The sequence below is a fragment of the Erpetoichthys calabaricus genome, chromosome 10 (genome assembly GCF_900747795.2).
Source record: "Erpetoichthys calabaricus chromosome 10, fErpCal1.3, whole genome shotgun sequence".
NCBI classification, from domain to species: domain Eukaryota; kingdom Metazoa; phylum Chordata; class Cladistia; order Polypteriformes; family Polypteridae; genus Erpetoichthys; species Erpetoichthys calabaricus.
This window is the reverse complement of record NC_041403.2, coordinates 60,874,152-60,901,360: the sequence shown is the minus strand read 5'-3', so window position 1 is coordinate 60,901,360 and position 27,209 is coordinate 60,874,152. Positions and strand designations below refer to the sequence as shown.

The 27,209-nt window shown below is 37.6% G+C and overlaps 1 protein-coding gene across 2 annotated transcripts in view; it reads left to right on the top strand.

Annotated features, from left to right (window-relative positions):
• Positions 1 to 521: 521 nt before the first annotated feature.
• Positions 522 to 27,209, top strand: part of cop1 (COP1 E3 ubiquitin ligase) — an 84,978-nt gene continuing 58,290 nt past the window's right edge. For both annotated transcript variants that reach the window (XM_028811315.2, XM_028811314.2), the window contains exons 1-2: positions 522 to 1,214; positions 16,670 to 16,729. In XM_028811315.2, coding sequence (XP_028667148.1) covers positions 895 to 1,214; positions 16,670 to 16,729 — 380 coding nt within the window. In that variant the 5' untranslated portion in view covers positions 522 to 894. The remainder of the gene's footprint in view (positions 1,215 to 16,669; positions 16,730 to 27,209) is intronic.

Here is a 27,209-nt window from a genome sequence, read left to right as displayed (position 1 = left end):
CCTAATAAAACCAATGTGTAACCAATATAAAAATGACCAAGCTTGACATTTAGAAAGAAAGCTAAAATTGACATGCAAAATATAAAGAAGACCAATCTACAGTTATCTATAGTGTATTTCCTAAACTCTTTTATCCATTGCAGAGTTGCATAGGCTATCCCTCAAAAAATTTACATTAGGAGAATATTGCCAAAATGATCAGACTGATACGTGACTGGCCAAGATTTCTTGTTTTCCTCCTGTTCTAATAATACTTGCAGGTACAATACTGGAAACGTTCTGGGTTGTTTTCTGTATTTTCTTACCTTATTGAATCCAGTTAACTCTCTTATTAGTGATTTTGAATGCAAATACGTTTGAGCCGTGTGAAGTTTTCTGATTAGATGTTTGTACAAGCTTCCAAGAACAAGTAGTATAACACCAGCTTATTTCCTCGTTTGTGTTGTTTGCGTTTTCAAATACCAGAAACTCCATTTCCCAGCAGCCCATTCAACTTTTTTAATACCTGCACGTATGGAATCCTGCGTAGTGACGTAGTGCGCCAAGGTGGCCCGTGTAATCCTGTAAAGCTCGCTAACGGGAATACAACGTGTAGTTTGCAAGTACTGGCCTCTTATTGTTTAATTTATACAGGGATTTTTATTTTTTGTTTTTGTTCCAAGTCCTGCAGAAGAAATTACTGGAATTTCAGCGTGATTTTACCTCATTTTTTACGGCTACCGGGAAACAAAATCTGGTCTGCTGCATGGAAGATTGATTTTTATATTTTTTTCTTATTGCTACTATTTTTTCCATTTTAAAATTGTGCCAGCATTTGTTGGACCATCCTGGGCCCAGATGCTGTGAACGGGAGAAGCGGCCTGCTAGAGCCGAGCTGTGCAGCGGCCTTGCGTTATGTCATCTAGCCGGCAGCAGCAGCAGAATGGCGGGGGAGTGGGGTCGGGACCTGGGACAAGTAGTGGAACCAGCAGCGGCAGTAGCAGCAACACTAGTATTGGCGGTAGTAACACTACGAACAACAGTAGCAACTCCGGTAACGGTATCTCCTCACGGACTCTGGGAATCGGGGCAGTGGGACTGGGGGTTTCTTCATCTCGGGGGAGTGCATCACTGGGGAGATCAGTGTCATCCTCAAGCCGAAAAAGGCCCCTTCCAACACCCCTTTGCAACGGCCTCCTCAACTCCTACGAAGATAAGAGCAACGACTTTGTCTGGTGAGTACTTTGCAGTTTTTTAAATATATTTTTGTTCGTTTTAGTAAGAGTTATTGGTATGTGAAAGTCTGTTTAATCGGTCCAACCGTTAAAGAGATCTGTCAATGTGCAGGAAAATTAGGCGATTGGTGTTTTGGATATCATAGCAGTTTTGGCAGTTATCCGTGTAGATTGGATATGTCACTTAAATACAGCGATCATCATTACATTACACAATATGTTGATGCATAGAATGCTCGGAAGGGAATAGGGACATTTTCAAGATTTGTGATTCAGACAGCGGGCTAGGCAACTTTTAAGTTCACATGTTCCGACAACCGACCGATTCAGTATCATTACATAAACCGCTTAGCTTCAGTGCCCTGACAGAAAGCTACTTTTATACCACATAATCTGACTTTTTCTGAAGGTGGCACAGGTTGCTATGGGCAGACAGTAAAAATGATAGTATTTTTAGGAAACATGCATAGCTTGTCCATTATGTTTTTTTCCCAAGTTTGTCTACCTAATAATCTAAAGTGTGGTTGCCCAAGAACAAGCTTTGTACAGCATGGAAAAGGCTTTCCTTTAGCCTCTGTTCTATATGTTTAATTTTAAGCAATGCCGTACTTTGGACCACCATCCTGGCACAAGATATACTTTTCTGCAGGTGTTTTGCAGACATAGCCTAAGTATGTTCTGCATTTCATGAGCTGTTCCATCAGAGCTATTTATGATTATCTTGACTGGAACAGTTCATCTTCACTTCCACATCTTAATGATGTTTCTTACAGCAGATATTCAATCCTGGAAGTTATAAGTTATCATTACGACCTACCCTTGCCTTGGACAAATTCATTATCTTTATTTTCAAGTCTGCAATTAGCTGACTACATGAGGCAGTGTTTGTTGAAAGATGGCTGTCTGAGAAGTTAGAAAGATTAGATTATTTTAGTCAGCTCTGAAATTTAACTTTAGCAAGTTTAAAGGATAGATTTGATATTTTTAATTTTTTTTTAAATAATTGTAGTATACATTCATATGCCTCAGAAATGTATGTGGTTGGCAGCAAGTACTGCAGAAAAAAGCTCTGAAAATGTATCAATTTTTAAAGGCTTAGAATGCTGTCCTGTATTGATTATAAGACAGCCATTCGACTTCTTTATTTGATTAAAGGTAACTAGCTTTACAAATGGTGCAATTATACTTGGATAGTGTTATGAAAATCCCTTTGCAGCTGAAATTATAATTCTTCTAATCATTTAGACAATCATTTCTTCTATGCTATTTCTGATTACAAAGTTGACAGATCTTTGTCTTGTTTCTACCCCATACTTGTATGTGCCTGCATACTTAAGTAAGAAATTACAGTAGGTTGAAGATGAGAAAAAACCAACAGAATTAAAGAGACAGAACATGAGGCTGTAAAGTTTCAGATAACTGGTCATTGGTAATGCACCTATAGGAAATATGTAATAATAAATTCAGTAGACTTACTGTTACTGCCACTTGAAATGTTACGTGTCCAGTAACCAGCCTGCTTAGTCACGTGAGGCCTTGTTTGTGTTGCTAATTGGAATGATTTTTCAGTTATCACTAATCATGGAGTTTTGAGGACATTTTTCTAAAGTTAAATTCTCAGAAGTTATCAAAGATTTTATTGATCTTATTAGAATCAGTGACACATTACTTACTACTTTTGCATATGAGCTATGAAAAGTCCAGTACTATTAGCTTCATTACAGGTTGCCGCAAGATACTTTGATAGAAAGGGCATAGCTCTTGTAGGAAACAGGTCTGTGTAATACCTTTTGATTTTCACGCACTACCAGTACATGTGGAGAATGACCTCTTTAAATGAAGGCATTAAATTTCAAAAGCCATCAAATAAAAGGTGCCTGTGAGTCTTCCTATTTTTTGATCAGAAGCCAACCGAGGACTACCCATACCTAGAATAGTGGCAGGGTAACGATATCCATATTTTAAGGGCTGGAGGCTTGGTATGTAAAAGAAAAAGTGTCTAGAGAAACATTGTTTCAGTGGTTTGCCAGCCTTTTACAGTCCTGCAAAATCTGGGCTTGAAAATGCTTTACAATGCAGCAACCACACAGGCCCAGACGTTCTATGTTCAAATCCTGCTGTGTATGTAGTTTGCAAGTCCTTTCTCACCTTGATGCCATGCAGATCTAAAACTGAATGTATTACTGTCTTAGTTTAGGTAGTTCATGGATAGTACATTTTCTGGGCCGAAGTTGGCAGCAAGCGTTGAAAATGATGATGTTTTTGTTTGTTTTTTTTCCGGTAGATGATAGTATCTGGGAGGGGGAGGCCTGGTGTCTCAGTGATCTTATACACATCGAAACAGACCTGGCACCAGATAGTCAATGGTCACACACAAACGCACATGTGAATGAATCAGTTTTGTGAATGAACTAATGCCATCATTGCAGAGTGTTACTAAATATACTGGCAACTATCCCTGCTTGTACACCCATTATGAGGACAGTTCTTGTGAAAATCAAAGTTAGAAGGATAAGTCAACTTTCATAAAATAGCAGTGGCATAACTGCATGACTTTCCCTTGCCTACAGTTCCAGGAACATCCAATGAATGAATGAGCACCCACCTGGAGTGATTTTCATCTTTATTTCTCTGTATTTGCTGATACAGTATTTGTTTCAATTTGTATCTCCATTCTGGATATTCACATTTCTGAATCATTTTGTCTGAAAAACTATGCTGTGCTGAATAGGCATGTGATTTACTTCTAGATTATTTGGTACATTCTGCCCACAGCCTTTCAAGTTGGCTCTAATGGATCCTTAATGCCCTTTTTTTATACTGAAGATTTCATCCTTTCATGAAAATTTCATTCATAAGAGTTGCTTTGAACAGAGAAGAGAGAATATATCCTTTACTAAACAAAGTGCCAAATATCTATGAAGAAAAAAAATTAATTCCAAATTGTTTTTGTATGTCATCAACATAACTCAGAAACATGAAAGGCACATTTTCTGAAACATGAATATCTCTTTGAAGTGGACGTATGTGGTAATTTTATAAAAAAAAAAATTTTCATTACCTTAAAAATTTAAGCCAGTCGAGGCAAATGTTTTTTTTTTCTGTTTTCCATTTATAAATGCAGCTTCTCTTAACACTAAGATTTCTGGGGCAAATAAATACAGATTGTAAAAAACAAAAAATTGTTTATTAATCAAAACATTCACTTTTTATGTTGAATTCAGTAGGGTATTAGTAATCTTCCATGAAATGATGCAAAAGTTACACCTGAATTCTAAACACTAGCTTAGAGAGTAATAATAATAATAATTCATTACATTTATATAAGTGATGCTTGCAGTTTGACAAGCAAGTGCTCAGACTTTTAAGCACAAAGTATATGTGTAATAAGTCTGTACAACTAAATTCTCACGCTAAAAAAAATGCAGAGGTTGTTTTTCCCTGAAATTCTTTTAAAATGTTTAAGGCTTTTTCTTTTATTTTGCTTTTTGAGAAAATACGCTTGCCCATTTTTATTTACACAATAAACACTTTAAAGTTTTTGCAGTGTCATTTTTTAAAATCTTCTTCTTCTTAATTAGAAATATCACAAGAACTGATACTTCGATTCTGAGTCGTTAATAATAATACATGATAAAAGTGTGTGAAAAAAAATCACATGAAAATTGCTCACAGTGCTACAGAATTACATTAACATGTCAAAAAGAAAAACAGACATTATACTAGGGAATGCATTGTGTTTATAGGCTTGAGAATTTCAGTGTGTGATTGTCGGAGTTATTCTTTAATAAGAAAGGCAAAACACACACACACACACACACGTAGGCTTTCGCCTTTGCTGCTTTTGTCCCATTTTGGAGATGTGAGTTATAATTTTTTCACTTGCAGATGGTGAGATTAATTTCCTTTTAATACACAGTCCCAATAAAGGAACAGAGGCTTTGCGTTCATTCTCTCTTTGTACATATACAGATATCTCTCCAAGCATCCATCCATTTTCAATCCTATGTATACAGTTTAGGGTCAAGGGAAAAACTTCGTACATATCAAGATTCATGCATAAAGAACAATGGAATGTGGAAGGAAACTGCACAACCGGCATTGTTAACAGCAGTTGCCAGTACAGCAACTGTTTTACTTATTTACACTGGTGATGAAGTGAGATCCTCTATTTGTTAATACCTAAATAAAATGTATTTAGTGTTTCAGTTCTTTGAAACACAAGCAAGTCTCTCTAGTAATATAACATATTCTACTCCCTAACAGAAACATGATGCAGAGACACGCAGTTTATAGCACTGTGGGCAAAATATCATACTGAATATGAATCCACAAACTCTAAATTTGTTGTTTGGTTTATGAATGCATATTAATATTCATGAGTATAACCGCCTAATGTGATGCATGCAGTGAAAACAAACACCAGCAAAACCAAGGAGCTGGTGGTGGATTTTAGGAGACCCAGGCCCCTCATGGATCCCGTGATCATCAGAGGTGACTGTGTGCAGAGGGTGCAGACCTATAAATACCTGGGAGTGCAGCTGGACGATAAATTGGACTGGACTGGCAATACTGATTCTCTGTGCAAGAAAGGACAGAGCCGCCTGTACTTCCTTAGAAGACTGGCATCCTTCAACATCTGCAGTAAGATGCTGCAGATGTTCTATCAGATGGTTGTGGCGAGTGCCCTCTTCTACGCAGTGGTGTGCTGGGGAGGCAGCATTAAGAAGAAGGATGCCTCACGCCTGGACAAACTGGTGAGGAAGGCAGGCTCTATTGTTGGCATAGAGCTGGACGGTTTGACATCCGTAGCAGAGCAACGGGCACTCAGCAGGCTCCTATCAATTATGGAGAATCCACTACATCCATTAAACAGTGTCATCTCCAGACAAAGGAGCAGTTTCAGCGACAGACTGCTGTCACTGTCCTGCTCCACTGACAGACTGAGAAGATCATTCCTCCCCCAAACTATGCGACACTTCAATTCCATCAGAGGGGGTAAACGTTGAACATTATTCAAGTTATTGTCTGTTTTTTTACCTGCATTTTTTATTACTCTTCAATATTTTTTGCTGCTGGAGTATGTGAATTTCCCCCTGGGATTAATAAAGTATCTATCTATCTATCTATCTATCTATCTATCTATCTATCTATCTATCTATCTATCTATCTATCTATCTATCTATCTATCTATCTATCTATCTATCTATCTATCTATCTATCTATCTATCTATCTATCTATCTATCTCACATACAGCATAACATACATATTTGGTCTGTCAGTTACAATTATTTGACAACAAGTAACATCAATTGTAAGTCTGTTCATTTTCTAATTCTGGATTTGCACACGTGGTAGACAACATAGTCTGGTCATTCAAGTAAGAAACTTTGACAACAATAGCTAGGGCTGATTTAGTAGAGTTCTTGAGTAATGGATTATTGAAAAACTGACAAGTTTGATTTCTCTCAAGAAACCTTGAAGTTGGGACAAATATGTAAAAAAGGGACAGATTTGGATAATCTCTCGAAATTTCTTTGTTTGGGTATCACAGGATGTGAAGAGCACATGATGATACCAACTATACCAGGCAGTATCTTTTGCATAGTAACACAATGCATTTTTTTGAGGCTGTCCAGAGTGTATTGTTTGAGTTTATGCACTAGATGGCAGCAGAGTCCTTGAGATAAACAGAGTCTTTAACACTTCCAGACTCCTTTTTCATGCCAGTGCAGCAGAGGAGAGATGCTGAGTATATTGGGAGAAGGAAGCTAGGGATGGAGCTGCCAGGGAAGAGGAAAAGAGGAAGGCCTAAGCGAAGGTTTATGGATGTGGGTGAGAGAGGACATGCAGGTGATGGGTGTAACAGAACAAGATGCAGAGGACAGAAAGATATGGAAGAAGATGATCCGCTGTGGCAACCCCTAACGGGAGTAGCCAAAAGAAGAAGACGACAGCATCAAATACTGTGCAGAGCCACATTTCTCTTCTGTCATTACTTAAATGTGTTTGCTTTTCTGGTGCTCCTACATCATAATTATACTCCTGTGCTTGGCTACTGCACTTTTACAGATTTTCCAAGAGACAGATTTCTTACTAAATCTAAAGTTGAAAACACTTCTCACTTTTGAATTCTTTAACCTTTTACCCTCCATTGTGTTTGTGTCTTCTGTCTCTACCTTATTTCCAAACTTGCTGTTCCCCGTGGCTCCGCCTGCTTAGTAGTGAAACAAGACAAACTTTAAAAATCAATAAATTAACAGGTATCGCTAGCTAAGCGGAGGCAAGGTATACTCCAAAACGCAGAGGTACACCAACTCGATTGGAGCCGCGTGAGTGAGGAGGACCCTGCCCAGCTCCCCACTCCTGACGGCACACTTCCCCCTTCCCTTGGCCCGCAGCCTCTTTCTCAGATTAGCACAAATATATGGCGGTGAATTGAATTAAGTTGTTGCTACTAAGGGTGGCACAACCAGTTATTAGGTTTAGGGAGCAATTATGTTTTCACATAGGGCCATGTAGGTTTGGATAGTTTTTTTCCTTAATAAATAAAATTGTCACTTAAAAACTGCATTTTTTGTTTTCCTGGGTTACCTTTGTCTAATATTTAAATTTGTTTGATGATCTGAAACATTTAAGTGCGACAAACATGCAAAATAATAAGAAATCAGGAAGGGGGCAAATACTTTATCACAGCACTGTATTTGTAACCAACACAGATTTTTGACTTTTTTTCCTTATTCAGATAACTATGTAGGCTTTCTGAAAAAGCAATAAACAGGAATGTAACTGTATCAGGGTTTGAACAGCAAACCTCTCAAATCCAAAAAATCAGTTTGGATTTCATTTTCAGAGCACCTTAATGGCAAGTGGGACTGCGCAGATAATTTTTTTTATATTTTTCATTTATTCTACATTGTCCCTTCTTTCTCAAAGCACAAACTTTACTTTTCTTATGCAAATCTTTCATGCTTGTTTTCCATCCTAAACATAAGCTGAATGCACCATGTGCCAATAATGGTAATCATTAAGTTTTCAATCAGTAAGTTATCAAACTTGCACTGTTTCATGTCAAATGATGATGTCAAGTTGCTGAACAGAGAATGCAATTCTCCATGGCCAAAGGAGTAACTGGGACTATATCACTGTTATATCCCTACAGAAGATGGCAAACTCAAAGTTAACCGGGTGTCTAGTAAAGACAGTTAATTGACCGAATATTCAACACTCAAGCAGCAGGTGAGATCCTGCCCTCTTACAATCACACTTCTGATGGTCAGATGTGTCTGTCCCATTAGACCAGTGTCCTATTGGACGCTATGTTGGGTGAATGTATGATGAAAAATGTTGGATTGGTGTGATTCGTGACAAGAGTATAGCAGAATCAGTCATCCTGATATTGTATGTTTCATGCATCCAAACTATTCTGCACAGTCTTACCTTTGACCACCTAGAGACAATATTTGTTAGGTGCCATTACAGTGTGTCATTGTACTGCTTAGTGCACTTACAATGGTCAGTGGGAGGCTGTACTATCTTGATCTCAAAGACAAAGATGTCGTACACTCTGCACTTCGATTGAAACAGAAATGAAATGGGTCACATTCCTGCTGCTGCAATACCAAGATGTTAACAGTGTTGCATTTAATGATAAATCAAGCAGATTTTGTTCATGTGCTGCGCTTAATGTGCCTTTGGTTACTTATTTTTTTCCATTAATCCTACACCCATGTTAATAATAAAGAACTTGATGAGTGTTGAATTTAACCCATGTTTAGAATGGAAAATAAAAATGAAAGATTTACATAAGAAAAGTAAGACTTGTTTTTTGGGAAAGAAGGGACCATGTAGGATACAGGAAAAATAATTTTAAAAATGTCAGACATTCCCACAGTGTATTAAGCTGGTTTGAAAATTGGACCCAAAATGATTTTTTTTTTCAAATTTCAGAGGTGTGCTGGTCAAACCCTGATGCAGTTTGTTTGTTTATGACCTTTTGAAAAGTTTAGTGTAGGTATCTAAACATGGAAAAAATGTCAACAGGCTGTATCAGTTAGAAGTATACTTTCTGAAACATGGCAAAGCCAAAGACAATTTTTTTTCCATTTTTGAAGGTCTGCTCTTGCCAAGTGGTGTCACCTGGACCAAACATTTTGATCTTGTTATGTACTATACCTATAAAGGTACTAGTATGCAAAATTTGAGCCTGCTAGTTTTTGGTTTTTTTTTTTGTTCCTAAGATATGGTCTTGTGAAATTAATGAAAAAATAAAGCAGTCAAATTTGATACCCCTCTCCTTTCACAAAATTGGCTATACATTGGAAAATATTGATCTTGCATCAAAATAATTTTTAAGGTGTCTCCTGAATAACATAGGTACACCTGGCATTTTTTTCAGAATTTTCTGAGATCATAGTACGTGGGATTTCTGTAAAATCGGTTGATTTGACATGGAATGATACATGTTAAATGTTTGCTTAAGTATGTAGTGTGTGTTAGTTATAACAGCCAACCACTCTTAACTGTTTAATAGATGTTCACGGGTTGATCAAAATGTTCAAAACCCAAACTATTGAAACAACTACCCAAGACTAAGCAAGGTTTTTTACATAGTTGTCGTGCCTTGGCTCTCTTCTTCAGTTCAGTAACAGATAATCCCTCCTCGTCTGGTTAGTCCAGTGGCTGTGGATCAGTGGCTGGGATTGGGTCATCCTGAAGGAGAGGAGACAGAAAAGAAAAACAAATGGGCCAGATCAGTGGGCAGATTGAAGTATTCCCCATATCAACCATCAGTTGACGGACACATTGTGCGGCAAGACTGAACTCATAGTTGATGAATAACACTCAATGGATGTGTCACCCGTGTTTTGGCATGGGGGGCGGTCACTATATGTTATATAAACAGTAGAGTCTCGCTTATCCAACATTCTGTATTATCCGACATCCCACCGCAAAAAAAAAAAAACGCATCAATCGGCAACAAGAACTGCAAGTTGCGAGCGTGAACGTAGTCTATTTTTTGTTGCTAAGCTAATTTTTTCTGTTAAATTTTTCTGTTTTGTTGTAAAACATGATTACAGTGGATTATGTGGCTGGCCATCTCTGGCGTGCGTGTCTCTCGTGTGTGTGTGTGCGTGCGTGCGCATGTGTGTGTGCGCGCGCGTGTGTGCGTCTCGTGCGTGTGTCTCTCTCTCTCTCGCGTGCGTGTGTGCGTCTGTCTCTCACGCTCGCGTAGTGTGTTTATGTGTGTGTGTGCGCTCGCGTGTCTCTCTCTCGCACGCTCACGTGTGTGTGTGCGCGTGTGTGTGTGCGTCTCTCTCGCGTGTGTGTGTGCGCGTATGTGTGTCACTGTCGCGCGTGTGTATGTGTCTCTCTCGCGCGCGCGTGTGTCTCTCTGTCGCGCGTGTGTATGTGTCTCTCTTGCGTGTGTCTCTCTCTCTTGCGCGTGCATGTGTCTGTCTGTGTCTCTCTCTCGCACTCTCTCTCTAACGCTGCACAGGGAGAGACTGAACACGTGCGGAAATCATCAGCGCGCACAAACCGAAAGGGAAACTGGCTTGTTCCTATACCGAGTGTGTGGTCATGTACAGAGGCAAAAGTTTGGTGAACGTTTTGATCATAACCCGATTTGTACGTGTTCAGAGATGTTCGTGAACTGAGGTTCCACTGTATTAGGCTCATAATATGTAAAATTATAACATAGTTTAACGTTTAATAGGCTTTTTCTTAACACCTCCTATTAGCTGACATTTTCGCTTATCCGACGTTCTGCCGACCCGTTTATGTCGGATAAGTGAGACTCTGTGTGTATTACACATATATATATATACACAGTAATCAAATATACATGTTGTTATAATGTTCACAAAGCTTTTGTTATGCCACCTAAATAAAATCTTTTTTCTTTTCTTGTGCACCTACGTTTTCATCATCCATCCATCAATCCATCTATCCATTTTCCAACCCGCTATATCCTAACTACAGGGTCATGGGGGTCTGCTGGAGCCAATCTCAGCCAACACAGGGCACAAGGCAGGAAACAAACCCTGGGCAGTGCGCCAGCCCACCGCAGGGCACACGCACACACACACACCCACACACCAAGCACACATTAGGGACAATTTAGAATCGCCAATGCACCTAACCTGCATGTCTTTGGACTGTGGGAGGAAACCGGAGTACCCAGAGGAAACCCATGCAGACACTGGGAGAACATGCAAACTCCACGCAGGGATGACCCGGGAGGCGAACTTTTTCAACATTGATAGGTTAAAAAACTAAGACTATAGAATTTAAGTCATTGGTAGCATGTTTCATGTGATTTCAGATTTACAACATACTGCTTTTTTATCCAAATCCCTCTGCAAGTTTATTTCATTGTTTCATTTTAACTTGGCTCCCCTAATGCCCATAAAACCAATGGAGGTATGTTTATTGTGCATGATGTATGTTCATAGCAAGAAAGAAAAAGACTTATTACTACAGTATTTTGTTCAACTTTCTTAAATCACATAGAGTTGCTTTATTTAAAATAACGGTTTAAAAAAGTAAAACTTGGTCTTGCAATCTTCTTTATCTTCAAAGAATGGATGTCTTTTGAATGTACAGCTACATTTATCTCTTTTGTTCAGTTTCTGAGCATCATCTTAACTACAGTTTTAATCTATTCATTCAGAGAGGCAATATTTTTATTGAAAACTAGCCGTCCCCCACGGCTCTACCCGTGTAGTAGTGAAACAGGAGAACTTTAAAAACCAATTAACAAACGGGTATCGCTAGCTAAACGAAGGCAAGGTCCGCTCCAAAATGTGGCCAGAGGTAGAGCAATTCGAATGGAGACTGGCTCGTGAGTGAGAAGGGCCCCGCCTGGCTCCCCACTCCTGACGTCACGCTTTCCCCTCCCCTCGCCCCGCAGTCTCTGTCTCAGATTAACACGAATAAATTGCTCCTGCAAGCGAACTATGATACTTAGTGTGATGAGAGAAGTCGCAAAATCAACCAGAATGTTTAAGCAAATACAGGAAAAATCCTTTAAATCCTTTAAGTACTTCTCTCGTGAAAAGCAGATAGACAGACAGACATTGGATTTTAAATAGAGATTTCCTTTTATATTTTTTGTTTCCTGATAACTTATTTATTTAATAAAATTGCTGTTTATTCTTAATATTCACTTTGTAATTTTTAATAGAAATGGTCATGTTACCAGAACAGTGAAATTTTCCAGAGGGAACCCCACGGCTCTCCCTCCTTTACTGTGCAACTATATTAGATTTCTGGGGGAAACACTGGGTCCTACAAGTTGGGATGCAGGTGGTAGTATGTCTGTATAGTCTCTTAAAAGTTCACATTATCATTGCAAAATGTTGACAATGTACGATATAATTGCCTTTGGCCAGGAGGGGTTCTTGGGTGAAGAGGTGCTTGTGGATTATGAATAATTAGCTGCTTCGCCCATGTACCACAGATGTCTACACTAGATGGAGTGCTTTGGGTGGGGGAATGGTGTATGGGTGCTTTAGCTCGGGATTCTATAGTTTTGTTGTCTCACAGATTGCTCAGTTCTGCACATGCAGTGGTACTCGGTAATGTTACCAAGATGTTTCATAGGGGATTTTTTTTTCAAAGTTCATTTAAATTTGCTACAAATCATTATGCTGTATTGGCACAAAACTCTAAAATTAGATCTGCCTCATCATAAAATGAATTTGAATAAATGTCTACTAATAGGAAATATACTAACTTTTACTCAGTCAAACATGGCATCCTTGGTCATTCTCTTTCTTCCATCTTCTGAGCAATAATGTCATGCATTATAGAAAAAAAATCATATTTCGGTGGGTTTGATCATCCTGTGGAAGTAGAGCATATTTTACCTTTTCTTTTAATGCATTCTAGTGACGTACTGCAAAAAGCACATAAAGCTGAGTGTTGATTGATATTCCAAGTTTGTAATGTACAATGTGCACACAGAGGACAATGGCACTGACCTTTTAAAAATGTAAGGCACTGCTTTTATAGATAGTGAAATGAGGTTATTTCAGATTTATTGTCTCATGTACTCAGTACAGTTACATTCCTATTTACCTGCAAGTAGTGCTTGAAGTGGATCTAAATTACTGGCAGTACTCTGTTTAGTCAGTGCCTTGTTCCTCCTACCAGTTTATTATTACTTTTGCATAATGGGGCTTGAGGCTCACACTTGGTTGTTTGGAGCGCATGGAAATATGATATTGAAAGTGGGGTTAGGGTGTCCGGGGATGGAGGTTCCCTTTCAAGCTTTGCGGGCTGCTGGTTCCGGTCCTCTTCAAGCACTGCCCACAAGACCAAACAAGTACCATGCTGCCACTTTCCTTTTCTTGAGTCTCACTGCTTTTCAAGTTCCTGCGCTCTTCCCATTCAAACTTTCTGAATGATACACTGGTCAGCCCTCCTGTCCTCAACTAACTGCACATGCCTGCTAAACTACTTGTAGCTCTGCACAGGAATCTCCCTCGCCTCCTGCTACGAGTATGAGTTTCTGACAACTTTCTTGTGAGATGTACTAGATTTAAAAAAAAAAAAAAGTGATGGGTGCAGTTTGAGTAAATTTCTGGAAATGTTTGCAGCCAGTCGACAGTGTATATTTACATCGATGATGTGTTCAGCCAATTGGCGATGGACAATATCATCGGCTCAGCCCTAGGTCTTACAAGGCCAGATTTGGGAAATGGGATGCTTTTGGAATCTTTTTGAATCCACAGTTCTGCAAAGCAACTAATTCAGTGTGAGCAGGAGTGCCGTTTTGAAGCAGATCTCGCTTTAATAAATTAGTTTCATTATAGAAGGATGAGACTGGTTAACATAAGAGTATCTGTCTTCTGTAATGTAATGCTTTGTTAAAACTACAAATCTGAAAACACAGCAGCAGTAGTTGGAGCACATATGTAGCTAATTTTCTGTAAGATTTAAAATCAATAAATAATTTTGAAGTGGTGAATTGTGTATTACAAATGAAAATCAACCAGTTCTAATTGCTGGCATATTAATTGATGCACTTCTACCCCCTTTCAGGATGTTTGGATTGGTATCAATAAAAACAGGAATGTGTGGAATTGTATACTGTGATGAATGACCTCTTCTCTAGTGTTGGTTTGTGGCTTGTGTGTGTTGCTGCAACAATAGCTTTTGCCTCTACAGAACATTTGATGAGCAAGGTTCAGAAAATGTATTGGTAACTGAAACCACTATCCAAGAATTTTCAAACAATATTTTAAATTTGAGTTATTCTCATATCACATGTTGGCATTGCTTACCAGACTTAAGGGTTTTCATTTGAATGTTATGAAGAGAATAGCAATAATAGTTCCCATGCATAAAATTTAATTTTGTAGCAGAACAAGTGACAGGAGGCAGACATTTTTAAAAGAGTACATTGTGTAGAGAAAAAATAAAGACATACTGGAAGAGAAGCCATACACACATGTATTAACAAGGGGAAGAGACTGGCCAGGACTTCTACGTAAAAAGACAATGTAAAGCTGACACAGTTCTATCAGATGGGCAACAAAGAGACAGAGAGGAATTCGAAAAAAAGATAAATTGGTAAAAGATATTGGAGGCGGCAGATAAAGGGGACGAGTTTGCAAAGGTTGGTTTGATTAACTATATGATATAAGGAAAGAAAATGACTATAAGTAAAAGAATAAAGAACAGTTTGGTACATAATAATCATAAAATGTGAAATGTTTGAATGCTATGTTTATTGTAAATGAGATATTAATGTAACCATGATGCAACGAGTAAGGGCAGGAGCATGACAGCTTCTTAGTGGCTGCTTCCTGAAAATGGGAGGCTGAATGTATGGATTTTGTTTGGATGCCGGTCATGTTTCCACCAGACTTTTCCACCAGATCTTAATTGTGTAAGCCAATGTGGGGCCTGGATGGATGCATGAAAACAATATGAAACCTCTATAACATCTAGTCAATTTTTCCAGAGAAAAATAAATAAAAAGCCTGTTTAGAGCATTTGTTTTGTAGTGTAATATGTAGAAATGAGTTTTCATTTGAAGTATAAAAATACGAGGGTTGTCTGGGTTCCACGCGGAATCACTCGAAATAAGTAGCCAAGGATTTTTTTTTCTATTTTTCTCATGTACTTCGATCCTTTTTAAACTTTTTCCAAGTATTCACCGCCAACATCAATGCACTTTTGGGCTCTTCTGACCCATGCCGCAAAACACTCGCCAAAGGCTGTCTTTGGGAGGTTGTCCAGCTGTTCTTTGACAGCTGCAATCAGTTCGTCTCGAGTTTCGAAGTTGTGGCCTCGCAGGGGTTCTGTCACCTTCGGGAAGAGCCAAAAGTCACATGGTGCAAGATCAGGCGAGTAGGGTGGCGGGTTCAAAACGCTGACACCACTGTCTTCAATGAAATGCTTCGTCGCATTAGCCGTGTGGGCTGGCGCATTGTCATGATGCAAAAAGTGCCTTCGCAAGTTCTTGGACCGGCCTCTAGCCATCGCAGAAAAAACGTCAGGCAGGCACTGAGTGGTGTACCACTCAGAGGTCACAGTTTTCCTCTCTATCAGCGGAATTGACGCGACAATGCCATCAATGTTGAAAAAGATGGCAAACATGGTGCGTTTCACCGAGCGGATTAAACCATCAGAAAAGTCGTAAAAAATCATCACTCGAAAGTCACGCACGCATGGAGTTGGGAGCTTCGCCGCTAGCGCCGGCTGCGCACTCAGTTCGTTTGCTTCTCGTGTTCATTCTGAAGGAAGAGAGGGAGCAAAACATCTGAACAAAAACATGCAACCACTTGAATAATCCCTCTACACAGCAGAACAGGTTTAGACAGGCTGACACTCAACAAACGATAAAATTCCGCGCGGAACCCAGACAACCCTCTTACACTCCTTTGTAGTGTTAATTTATGCATTTTCTGACTTTTTCCTACAGATTTAGGAAAGTACTCACTATTAGCACATTGTACTGAACGATGAATTGCACATATTTACAGGAATGTGATGTCCGCGCATAAATATATTATAACTTACAATACAACAGCTTTTATAATTTTTGTCTTAAAAACTTCTCAAATATGTTAACATGTCTTTATCATTTTTTTTAATTAGACCTACCTCTCTTAAAATTTCAAATAATATTTTAAGTTACTTTAAAACCTGTAATTTTAGACTTGCAGGCATGGAATATTTGTAATTGTATGTATTTGTACTGTGCACATAATTAAAGATAATGTATTGGTGAGTTGGCTAATAATTACATAAGCTAATATGAAATTTCAATGTGTAGCTTTTCAAAGTGCTTTTTTATAAGCTTAAGCTTATGTTACAGTGCTGCTCAGACTATTAATTGGAAGATACCAGTGTTAGAATTGAGGATGTCATGGTAAAGATTATTTCTTCATAGTCAGAATTTGTTTCTGTGTTTGCTAATTTAATATTTTGTTTTTAGCCCAATCTGCTTTGAGATGATAGAAGAAGCTCACATGACCAAATGTGGACACAGTTTTTGGTAAGAAATTCTTAAATACAATTTTATAACCGAAAACATACACTTGTTTTGTTAGTGTTTTTTATACTAAATGTACAGTAAACAACAAATCAACAGTTCCCTTTCTTCCTTAAAATACACATTTAAAGAGAGAGCTGCATTTCTGTTGTTCTAGTTGAATTATTTTGTTACATTAAACATATCTGATGTAATGGATGAGAGGAACACAGAGTTGGGCACTTACTTGGTGACCACATTTAATAAAGTACAACATTAAATAAAGACAATGTAAATAAACAGCCTCTGCCATGGACTTAAAGTTGCCTTGTCTGATTACAGCACTGTCTCAGTCAGGTTTGGGTTCAAAGTAAGCACCACTTACAGTAAGTGGCATGAATTATAGGATTTCTCTCGGATGGGTGGAGTCTCCAAAATGGGGTGTAAGTGATAGAACACTTCATCTGGACTTTGCCTCTGAGAACTATAGATGGAAATGAGGGAATACTGGTGAGGAGTCGCTTATCTCACAGGAGCCATGCAGGTGACCCCTAAGCACATGGTGTCTGACACTGCTTACAATATAGATTTCGACATCTATATATTCACAGTGTCTTAAGTTATAATGAAGCTGCAGCATGCAGGTGTTTCAACAAAAATGTGGAATGCAACTAGCTGTCTAAAATGTTTTCACACACAAGCTATATAAATGAAATTTAGTGATATTATTATTATAATTAATATACAAAGATGACTGTGTAGCTTGAAATGATTATTGACAGATGCTTATCTCCATGCTGATTGACAACTACCATGCCTCCTTCTAAAGGGCCCAGCTTTCATTTTTCTCATTTTTACTTTCTCATATACGAAGTATTGGGAAAGTATTGAAATTGTCCAAAAATTCCATGACCTCCCTGAATCCGAAAATACCATTTTTGGAATTATGTATGTATGTATGTATGTATGTATGTATGTATGTGTGTGTGTGTGTGTGTGTTTGTGTGTGTGTGTGTGTACACATGATAACCTGAGTATGCTTTCACTTACAAATTTTGCATACAAGTATTAGGTACAAAGCGTAAATTTCTATTAACTTTTGGCCTATTTCCGTTATCCGGAAGTGGTACTTTAACTTTTATTCATGCAGCTGCAGAGTCCGATTGTTTTCAGCTTTACTTTTATAATAATTGTTCAATATATTATTAATTTGATTTGATTTGTTGTTCATGATTCTTTAATGTACATAATATAAAAATATAATCATTGTCTTGTGGTTTTCTCCTCAAATATTCATCCCCATATCTGAGTATACGAGAAAGTCTGGGTGTGACCACTCCTGATTTTTTTATGCAAGAAGAAGAATGGTGTTCTGTCAGTGGTTGAAAGACGGACATTGTTTTGAAAGAGTTATGAGGGAGGATGGAGTTTTGCTGCAAAGATTAGGGAAGTTTTGCCGGTAGGAAGAGGGTGTTCTAAAATTGACACTGTATAATAAACCTCAACCACAGACATCAGTATTCGTGAAAATTTATGGTAAAAAACTGTTTTAATTGGCACATTTTCCTGTAGCACAAAGTTAATGACATTATCCATTGCATCTGTATATTGTTCTTTTTAAAACATTCTACTTGTTGTGTTGTCATAGGGAGGAAGACACTTTTTGAACACTGCCCACCAGTTCAAACAGTCAAATGAATAATCTGTCATACCTTACTTAGGGCTCGCAAAATTTAAAAATCCCTGGTAGCCTTTTGGCAGGCATACAAAAAGACAATTTCTTATTGTAGAAAGTTAGATATAGTCAAAAATCAACTGACTGACATTTACTTTCCAAAAAAAATTAGCAATAATCATACATAAATTATTCAATAATCAAGCAACAATCCTCAACATCAATCAACCTAAATATGTATTTGTTTTTAACTGAATTGAAACTTGTATGAATAATATGCTGAATTTAATCATGAATCAGTCAGTGTCAGATTCTGAATCTGAGATCTCCACTGAAATCACAGATGAGAGAGTGCCACTTGAGATCAAGTGCACAGCTTCATTGACTTTCTCCCTTAGCTTTTGTGCAATAGTCTCCACTTGTTCGCTCTGTGATCTTGCTGGGGTGTTATGTTCCAGGTGCTTTGAACATTTTCCAAAATGCACCCAGGAACTAATTTCCTTGTCAGGACAAACAGATTCAAACAGTTCCCTGTTTATGGAGAGATGAATGATGTCATTCAATGTTTCAGACTGTGTGACAAGAAAGTCAACCTTTTCATCTCCATACTTTGCCAGTTCTTCTCTGGGGCAGGGAGGAGTGGAAGGGTCAAAAACCTTGAAACAAGAGAGAGGCTTTTTAGATAGATTGTTAAAGCTGCTATCCATGTGCTTAACTGTGTTGTCAATAATCTTCTGAAACTCTGCACCAAGGATTGCCTTTGTCTGAGCCCTCACTTCTTCTAACAGGTCATAGGCTTTTGTGAGCTGTGTTCCACAGTAGCACATGCTACCATCATCTTTTGCTATTAACTTTGTTCACTTTGTTTGTATTATTTATATTTATTTTTCTTTTAAAGAATTTTAAACTAAAAAAAATAGGAATGTGCCATTTAATACCTTAGTTTGACACATTTTTCCTATAAGTCCATGAAAATTATTGCTCACATTGCACTTGGCTGTATTTTTATATGTGCTATTTATACAAAAGAAAAAAAGAGAACATTGATTTTATGAACAAATACTAGAAACTATACTCAAATGTATACTTGTTCCCGTATTTATCAGTTGTCTCATAATAGGAAAACAATTCTAACTGGCTGAAAAATGACAAAAATTTGGTCCTGTTCTGGAAGTAGAAGTAAATACATTTTATAAATTTTCCTAATTTAGAAAACTACTCCTAACTTTACCAGGATTTATGAGTTTATGAGACGTCTTAACTTACTAGGAGCCACCACAAGACAGCGTTCAGGCAGAGATCGACGTGCACAATCTGGGAAAGGGGGTATATTTTAGAAATGCTGGACAGAATTGAACTGATAAAAGGGTATAGATTTGAATAATATTCATAACAAATCTCATAACAAACAAATGCACTGTTTCCCAAAATAAAAGTGACAATAATGTTATGTTTAAAATGCTGATTTGCAGTAGCGATTGTTTGGGTATTTCACAACTATTTGCTTGAATTTTGCACCAAACTTTGAATTCCCTTACAACCCTTGAGTTAATATGCAGATTATACATTCCACCACTCCATGTTAAGTAAAGTTAAGACAAGCTGAATTCTTGCAAATTGCTGGTTTTCTGAGATTTGTTGGTTTGATGGTATGCACATAAAGATCATTGCTCCAAGTATGGATAAGCATGCATATGTAAATTGTAAGTGATATGTCACAGTTTCAACACAGGTGTTCATGGATGTAAGATGTTTTATAGTAGCCCGAATATTACCCTCAGGATAAAATGGAGCAGGATGGGTAACTGACAGCAAAACGTCACACTGAGCTTTGTATTTTACAAACCTCTGGAACATTTTTGTTATACTTTATACGCCCAGGAAGGTTCAAGAAGGCAGACAGAAACTCCCCGGGCACTGGATAAATAGAGCCTCGCACAAAATAATGGGGTGGGGAATGGCAGAGATAACACATAGCACAGCACAGCACACCACAGTACACTAGAAAAGTTAACATGACTTATATCCATGGCAGTTTGTTATTTTACGAGGCACTTCCTGTGACCATTACAATGGGCAGGTGATTCTGCTGCAAGAATGGTCATTGATTTTTCATTCATAAATGTGTCCATTATCAGTCTTTAGTCTCATTTAGTGTCTGTGTCTCAGTCTTTCCATCTTGGTGATCGTTGCAGTGTTATTTATGATTTTGCCAAGTGGCAACAGTTGCATCTTAGGGCAATATGCTACCTTATTATGTTTTGTTCTTTTATTATTATTATTAACAACTTTGTGGTGAAGCTGTATCATTAGTATCAGAAAACTACAAAAATCATCATTTCCAAGGACACTACAAAACGTCATCATGAGAACCACTTTGTGGCTCGAGCTACCATAAAATTATGATGTAATTTATTCTCAAACGTGAACTCTTACTCCCAACTGGGAGTAATAGTAGATATTTATGCATGAACTGCTTGTTTTTGCTCCCGATACTACATTTCTATTAGACTTATTTCTGGACCTTTACTACACCAGTCCAAAGCTTTAATTTTGCTACTACTCCTGGCAAACTCGTGATACTTAAGGAATTTGAAACTGTACTAGAATGTTATCATTGAGTTGTGCAATTTGTCATCCACTGCGATTCCTAGTCATGTAATCTGACATCCTTAAAGCAGCAAGCTCCAACAACCGCAGTGGTCAAGTTAGTCACCTCCATGGTAGAAGTTGTGTAATTTGCCCCTGCCTTCAGGGACCGTGGCTTTTTCAAACATTGCAAGTTGGTATCAGTTAACTTTGTTTTTAAGAGAAATAAGTTGAAGAACAACTTGTGTTGCTTGATTAGTCAGGTGCCCTTTGTGTAATTTTAGATTTTGATTGAAGATGTGAAAGCATTCAGTGTCAAAAGTTTGCAATAATCCTGGAAATCAGGTAGGAGACCTTTTTTTTTTTTTTTATTGGCACTATACACACGTGCACACATTTTATATATACTGTACATATATAATATATAATAATTAGGGCTGGGAATCAATTAAAAAAATGTACTAATTAGTCACATAATTGTATGGAATGAATTGTGATTAATCGCACCTAACATTAAAACATGCAATCATAAAATAAATACATAAATCATGAAGTAAATATACACTGAATCACAAAATTAATATATAATGATCACAAAGGATTTTTTAAATTTAATGTCATAATTTAAATTTAAACAGTGCCCTGAAACCTGACCTTTCAACAAAATACTACTTGAGCAGGTATAACCTGAATTTGAATGCTTTTCTAAAAGACAAGTTGAAAAGAAGGCAATAAGAAAATGAAGCCAATATATTAATGCTCAAATTGGCATAGCCTATGAGGCACAGAGTTAGAATGTACTGCTAAAGACTGACTTAATTGAAATTAGCATCTCTTAAATGGGCATATATTAAAACTTGTGTTAAAACTCCGTCAGTGCCATCCTCAATAGTTCATCACCATCAACGACTTTATAATATTACTCTACAAAAGTGTTTTTTAACTGGTACGCAATGACAGCTACCCAGGTGTGGCATATAGGACCACCTGTATGAACGAGCAAAGGGACAAAGCAGCTGGGAAGATGCATCCAAAGTGCTCACTAAGTGCTGTGTCTGTGAATGCCAACATCGCATCAACATTTTTTTTTTTTTTTTTGCCGGCGTCTGTGATAGTCTTCCCCTCTTCAGACAGTTTATTAATTGTATAGGTTTAACACTTTTCTGGTAGGTAGAATCATGTTGTGCCTAGGGAGTTTTTGGGTTGCAAAAAGTATGCCACCACAGAAAAATGATTAGAAAACACTGCTCTGCCTACACCTTTGCTCCTGCCATGCTAAAAAAGTTCTCAGTAGCAGCTATCTTGCTTAAAAACTGACACCATGCATTACTCAGGTGGTTATGTTGAGTTCTTTGCATAAATTAGCAAAGACACCGCAAACTGGAATAATGGCTAGGTATAATCGTTAACACTTCTGTTTAGTAGAATTTTGTCATTATATTTGGGCAGTAAGCACTTTGAGCTACCTGGCAGACTGGCAAGTTAAATACAGATGAGATGTATTTTGGTTATAGTGCCACTCAAAGAAAACAGATTTTTCATGTATGTGATATGACTTTGATTCTATTTTCTTACAGAAACAGGTTATGAAAAAAGAAGAGCATTATTTTTACCTTCACTACTTTTCTTTAGTATTGCTCCAGGAGTACCATAAATCCCCCTTCCTTCCACACCCTTGAACCTATGTCGATATGTATAAATCAAGGAAATGAATACCAGTACCATGTACTGACATGAGGCAAGGCATTTTGAAACATGTAATTTGAAACTTTTAAATAAAATTTAGAAAAATGTAATACCTTACTGGATATATATGTGAGTCTTTTAGTTTCACAGTTTTTTGCATTACTGTCTTATAATGTTTAAAAAAAAAAAAAAACATGAAAATGCCACCCTGACCAAACCACTTCCTGACACGATAGCCTCGTTGCCGGCCCTGGATGCAACAATGTTTTTTTAATACATTAAACAGGTCACATTAATTGGGTTAACTTTCCCAGATCTAATATATGTGTATGTGTATGTTTGTGTGTGTGTATATATGTATATATAAAATGTATCCAATAATAAATATATATATATATATATATATATATATATATATATAATATATATATATAATATATATAGTGTTGCCTTGCAAAATTATTCAGATGCTTGACCAATTCTGTAATTTTACTGAGTAATAAAGACCTGTATGGCTGTTTTGTCGACCAGGACAAAGCATTTGACCAAGTAAACTGGGAATATTGAGAGATATAGAAGCTGATTGGCAGGACAGATGATTTATTAGTAACCTATGAGGGCTGATTGAAAAGTAATGGGACTGTCTGTCTTTCTCTTTCATGGAGAACATATGAGCTACATACACTGACCTGTGTTAACCTGCTTTTGGGCCACCATATTCTTCAGCATTCTGTCACAAGTGTCGGCATGACACATAAAGAAGAAGTTCCTTTGAGAGTATGGCAATGGTGTATGATTGAATTTTGCTTTAAGCTTGGGAAGAGCAGTAATGAAAGAACTGAAAAAAACAACTATGCGGAAAGAAGTTCTACTCCGATGATGAACTGAAAAATGCCACGGCTACATCTCTAAAAGTGATGTTGCAAAATGGTCTTTTACTTGTCTTCGAATCATTTTTGAAATATTGTTAAAAAATGTATTCAACGTGAAAGATGCTGCTTAAAAAAGAAAAATGTTTCGAGCCTGTGGAGTCATCTGATTCTGAATGAAATAATCAGTCTCATTACTATTTAATCAGCCCTTGTACATATGAACTAGTCAGCAAAAGTAAGAATCAAATATAAGCTGTCACTTAGGAAGAGATAATAGACAGGGATGCACACACATCAGTACTTCTTATCATCTATGTTGAGAGAATAACTAAAGAAGCACTAACAAACAACAAGTTGGGGTTAAAAGTTTGAGGAAGATGAATTACATTGGTAACATTTGCTGTTGATATAGCAATAACATCAAGCAATGAAGAAAGGACTACATACACTAATGAACAAATCAGATTGTACACATAAAAAGTATGAAATGAAGATCAATGTAAAGAAAACAAAGGTGATGTGGATGACAAAGGAAAGAACAATGAAACCAGTAATAATAAAAATTGGAGAACACCTCTTGGGAGAAGTAGACAGCTTTAGCTATTTGATGCCAAGGGAGTCCTGCGGTGGGTTGGCACCCTGCCCGGGATTGGTTCCTGCCTTGTGCCTGTGTTGGCTGGGATTGGCTCCAGCAGACCCCCGTGACCCTGTGTTTGGATTCAGCGGGTTGGAAAATGGATGGGTGGATGGATGTCAAGGGATGAAAGAAGTGAAAAATAAATAAAATGTGTAGAAATGAGACAAGAAGCCTTCAATGTGAAATGAAAATTGCTAACAAATAAAGTGGATAGAAAGGTTAAAGAAAAATAGTAATGTGGAGTTTTGCATTATATAGAGTAGGCACGTGGACATGGCAAGGGGATATCAATAGAATGGAATCATTTGAACTGTGGCAGTGAAGACGGATGGAAAAAATAAATATAGATGAATGATCTAATGAAAAAGTGCTGAAAGGGATTGGTGAACAAAAGAGCATGTTGGAAACAGAAGAAGGCAACAAAACTAGATAGGACTTGTATTAGAAGGAGAGAGGTTGCTGAAAATAGTACTGGAGGGTAACCTAGAGGAAAAGAAATCAACAGAAATGCATAGACAGTGCATGTTATAAAATCTGAAAGATTTTAAACCATATTGATAAAAGAAGAGTAGAATACAGTGGAGTAACTGGTAATCAAAAGGCCTTCCCTATGGAAAGAGGCTGGAATAATGAACCCTACACTGATTTTTTTTAAGTTCTCTTATTTTATTTCAAAGCAAATCATAATTAGTTTTTTTAACCATTTTATGATAGAAATAATTCTTCAGAAAAACAAAAAATACAGTGCTTCTGTAAGCTCTAATTACACAGGTTTAAAACTATGACTTAACAATTGCATAGTTGCCTTTCTGCTATGGAGTCATTATAATAATTGACACTTTTGCTATATAAATGTAATGAATTATTATTATTATTATTTTATGGATAAATACCACCCATCTAAGACTTTAGCTGGCTTATACAGGTGCTGGTCATAAAATTAGAATATCATGACAAAGTTGATTTATTTCAGTAATTCCATTCAAAAAGTGAAACTTGTATATTAGATTCATTCATTACACACAGACTGATGTATTTCAGATGTTTATTTCTTTTAATGTTGATGATTATAACTGACAACTAATGAAAGTCACAAATTCAGTATCTCTGAAAATTAGAATATCAATTAAGACCAATGCAAAAAAAGGATTTTTAGAAATGTTGGCCAACTGAAAGGTATGAACATGAAAAGTATGAGCATGTACAGCACTCAATATTTAGTTGGGGCTCCTTTGGCCTGGATTACTGCAGCAATGCGGCGTGGAATTGAGTCGATCAGTCTGTGGCACTGCTCAGGTTTTATGAGAGCCCATGTTTCTCTGATAGTGGCCTTCAGCTCTTCTGAATTGTTGGGTCTGGCGTATTGCATCTTCCTCTTCACAATACCCCATAGATTTTCTATGGGGTTAAGGTCAGGCGAGTTTGCTGGCCAATCAAGAACAGGGATACCATGGTCCTTAAACCAGGTACTGGTAGCTTTGGCACTGTGTGCAGGTGCCAGGTCCTGTTGGAAAATGAAATCTGCATCTCCATAAAGTTCGTCAGCAGCAGGAAGCATGAAGTGCTCTAAAACTTCGTGGTAGACGGCTGCGTTGACCTTGGACCTCAGAAAACACAATGGACCAACACCAGCAGATGACATGGCACCCCAAACCATCACTGACTGTGGAAACTTTACACTGGACCTCACGCAACGTGGATTCTTTGCCTCTCCTCTCTTCCTCCAGACTCTGGGACCTTGATTTCTAAAGGAAATGCAAAATTTACTTTCATCAGAAAGCAGCAGTCCAGTCCTTTTTGTCTTTAGCCCAGGCAAGACGCTTCTGACGCTGTCTCTTGTTCAAGAGTGGCTTGACACAAGGAATGCGACAGCTGAAACCCATGTCTTGCATACGTCTGTGCGTGGTGGTTCTTGAAGCACTGACTCCAGCTGCAGTCCACTCTTTGTGAATCTCCCCCACATTTTTGAATGGGTTTTGTTTCACATTCCTCTCCAGGGTGCGGTTATCCCTATTGCTTGTACACTTTTTTCTACCACATCTTGTCCTTCCCTTCGCCTCTCTATTAATGTGCTTGGACACAGAGCTCTGTGAACAGCCAGCCTCTTTAGCAATGACCTTTTGTGTCTTGCCCTCCTTGTGCAAGGTGTCAATGGTTGTCTTTTGGACAACTGTCAAGTCAGCAGTCTTCCCCATGATTGTGTAGCCTACAGAACTAGACTGAGAGGACATTTTAAAGGCTTTTGCAGGTGTTTTGAGTTAATTAGCTGATTAGAGTGTGGCACCAGGTGTCTTCAATATTGAACCTTTTCACAATATTCTAATTTTCCGAGATACTGAATTTAGGACTTTCATTAGTTGTCAGTTATAATCATCAACATTAAAAGAAATAAACATTTGAAATACATCAGTCTGTGTGTAATGAATGAATCTAATATACGTTTCACTTTTTGAATGGAATTACTGAAATAAATCAACTTTGTCATGATATTCTAATTTTATGACCAGCCCCTGTATAGGGATTATAAAGGAAAACTAGCGTTGCTTTTAATTATGTGCATTTATGTATGAGAGATCTTTAGAAAATGGATCCAGTAGATCAGTTATACATTGGAACCACCAGCTAAACAAATTTAAGGGAATAAAGAAACATGTTTTAACACAGCATAGGATTCTGTGATGCAAAAAGACATGCTAATACATAAAGCTCTGGGAGAAATATGCAAATGTAGAAGAAGTGCTACTTTTTGTGTTTTAAGCTAAGATAAACTAACCAGTGTGTATATGTGTGTATTAAAATGTGAAAAGGAGGATTTTGGGGACTTGTACCTTATAATTAATTTAAAGTATCTTAAGAGCAAGACCTGAGGTATATTTTCATTTGACCAATCTGACCTCCTTGTATGTTGGTTCATTTGCAAGCTCTGCTCATTCTGCTAGAATTTTGCAGCCCTTTCAGGGTATCAGTGAGAAAGCTGAAGGATACAGGCATCTCTCTGAACCTTGCTAAGATGTTTTGAAACTGAGGTTACTGGCCCCTATTGCT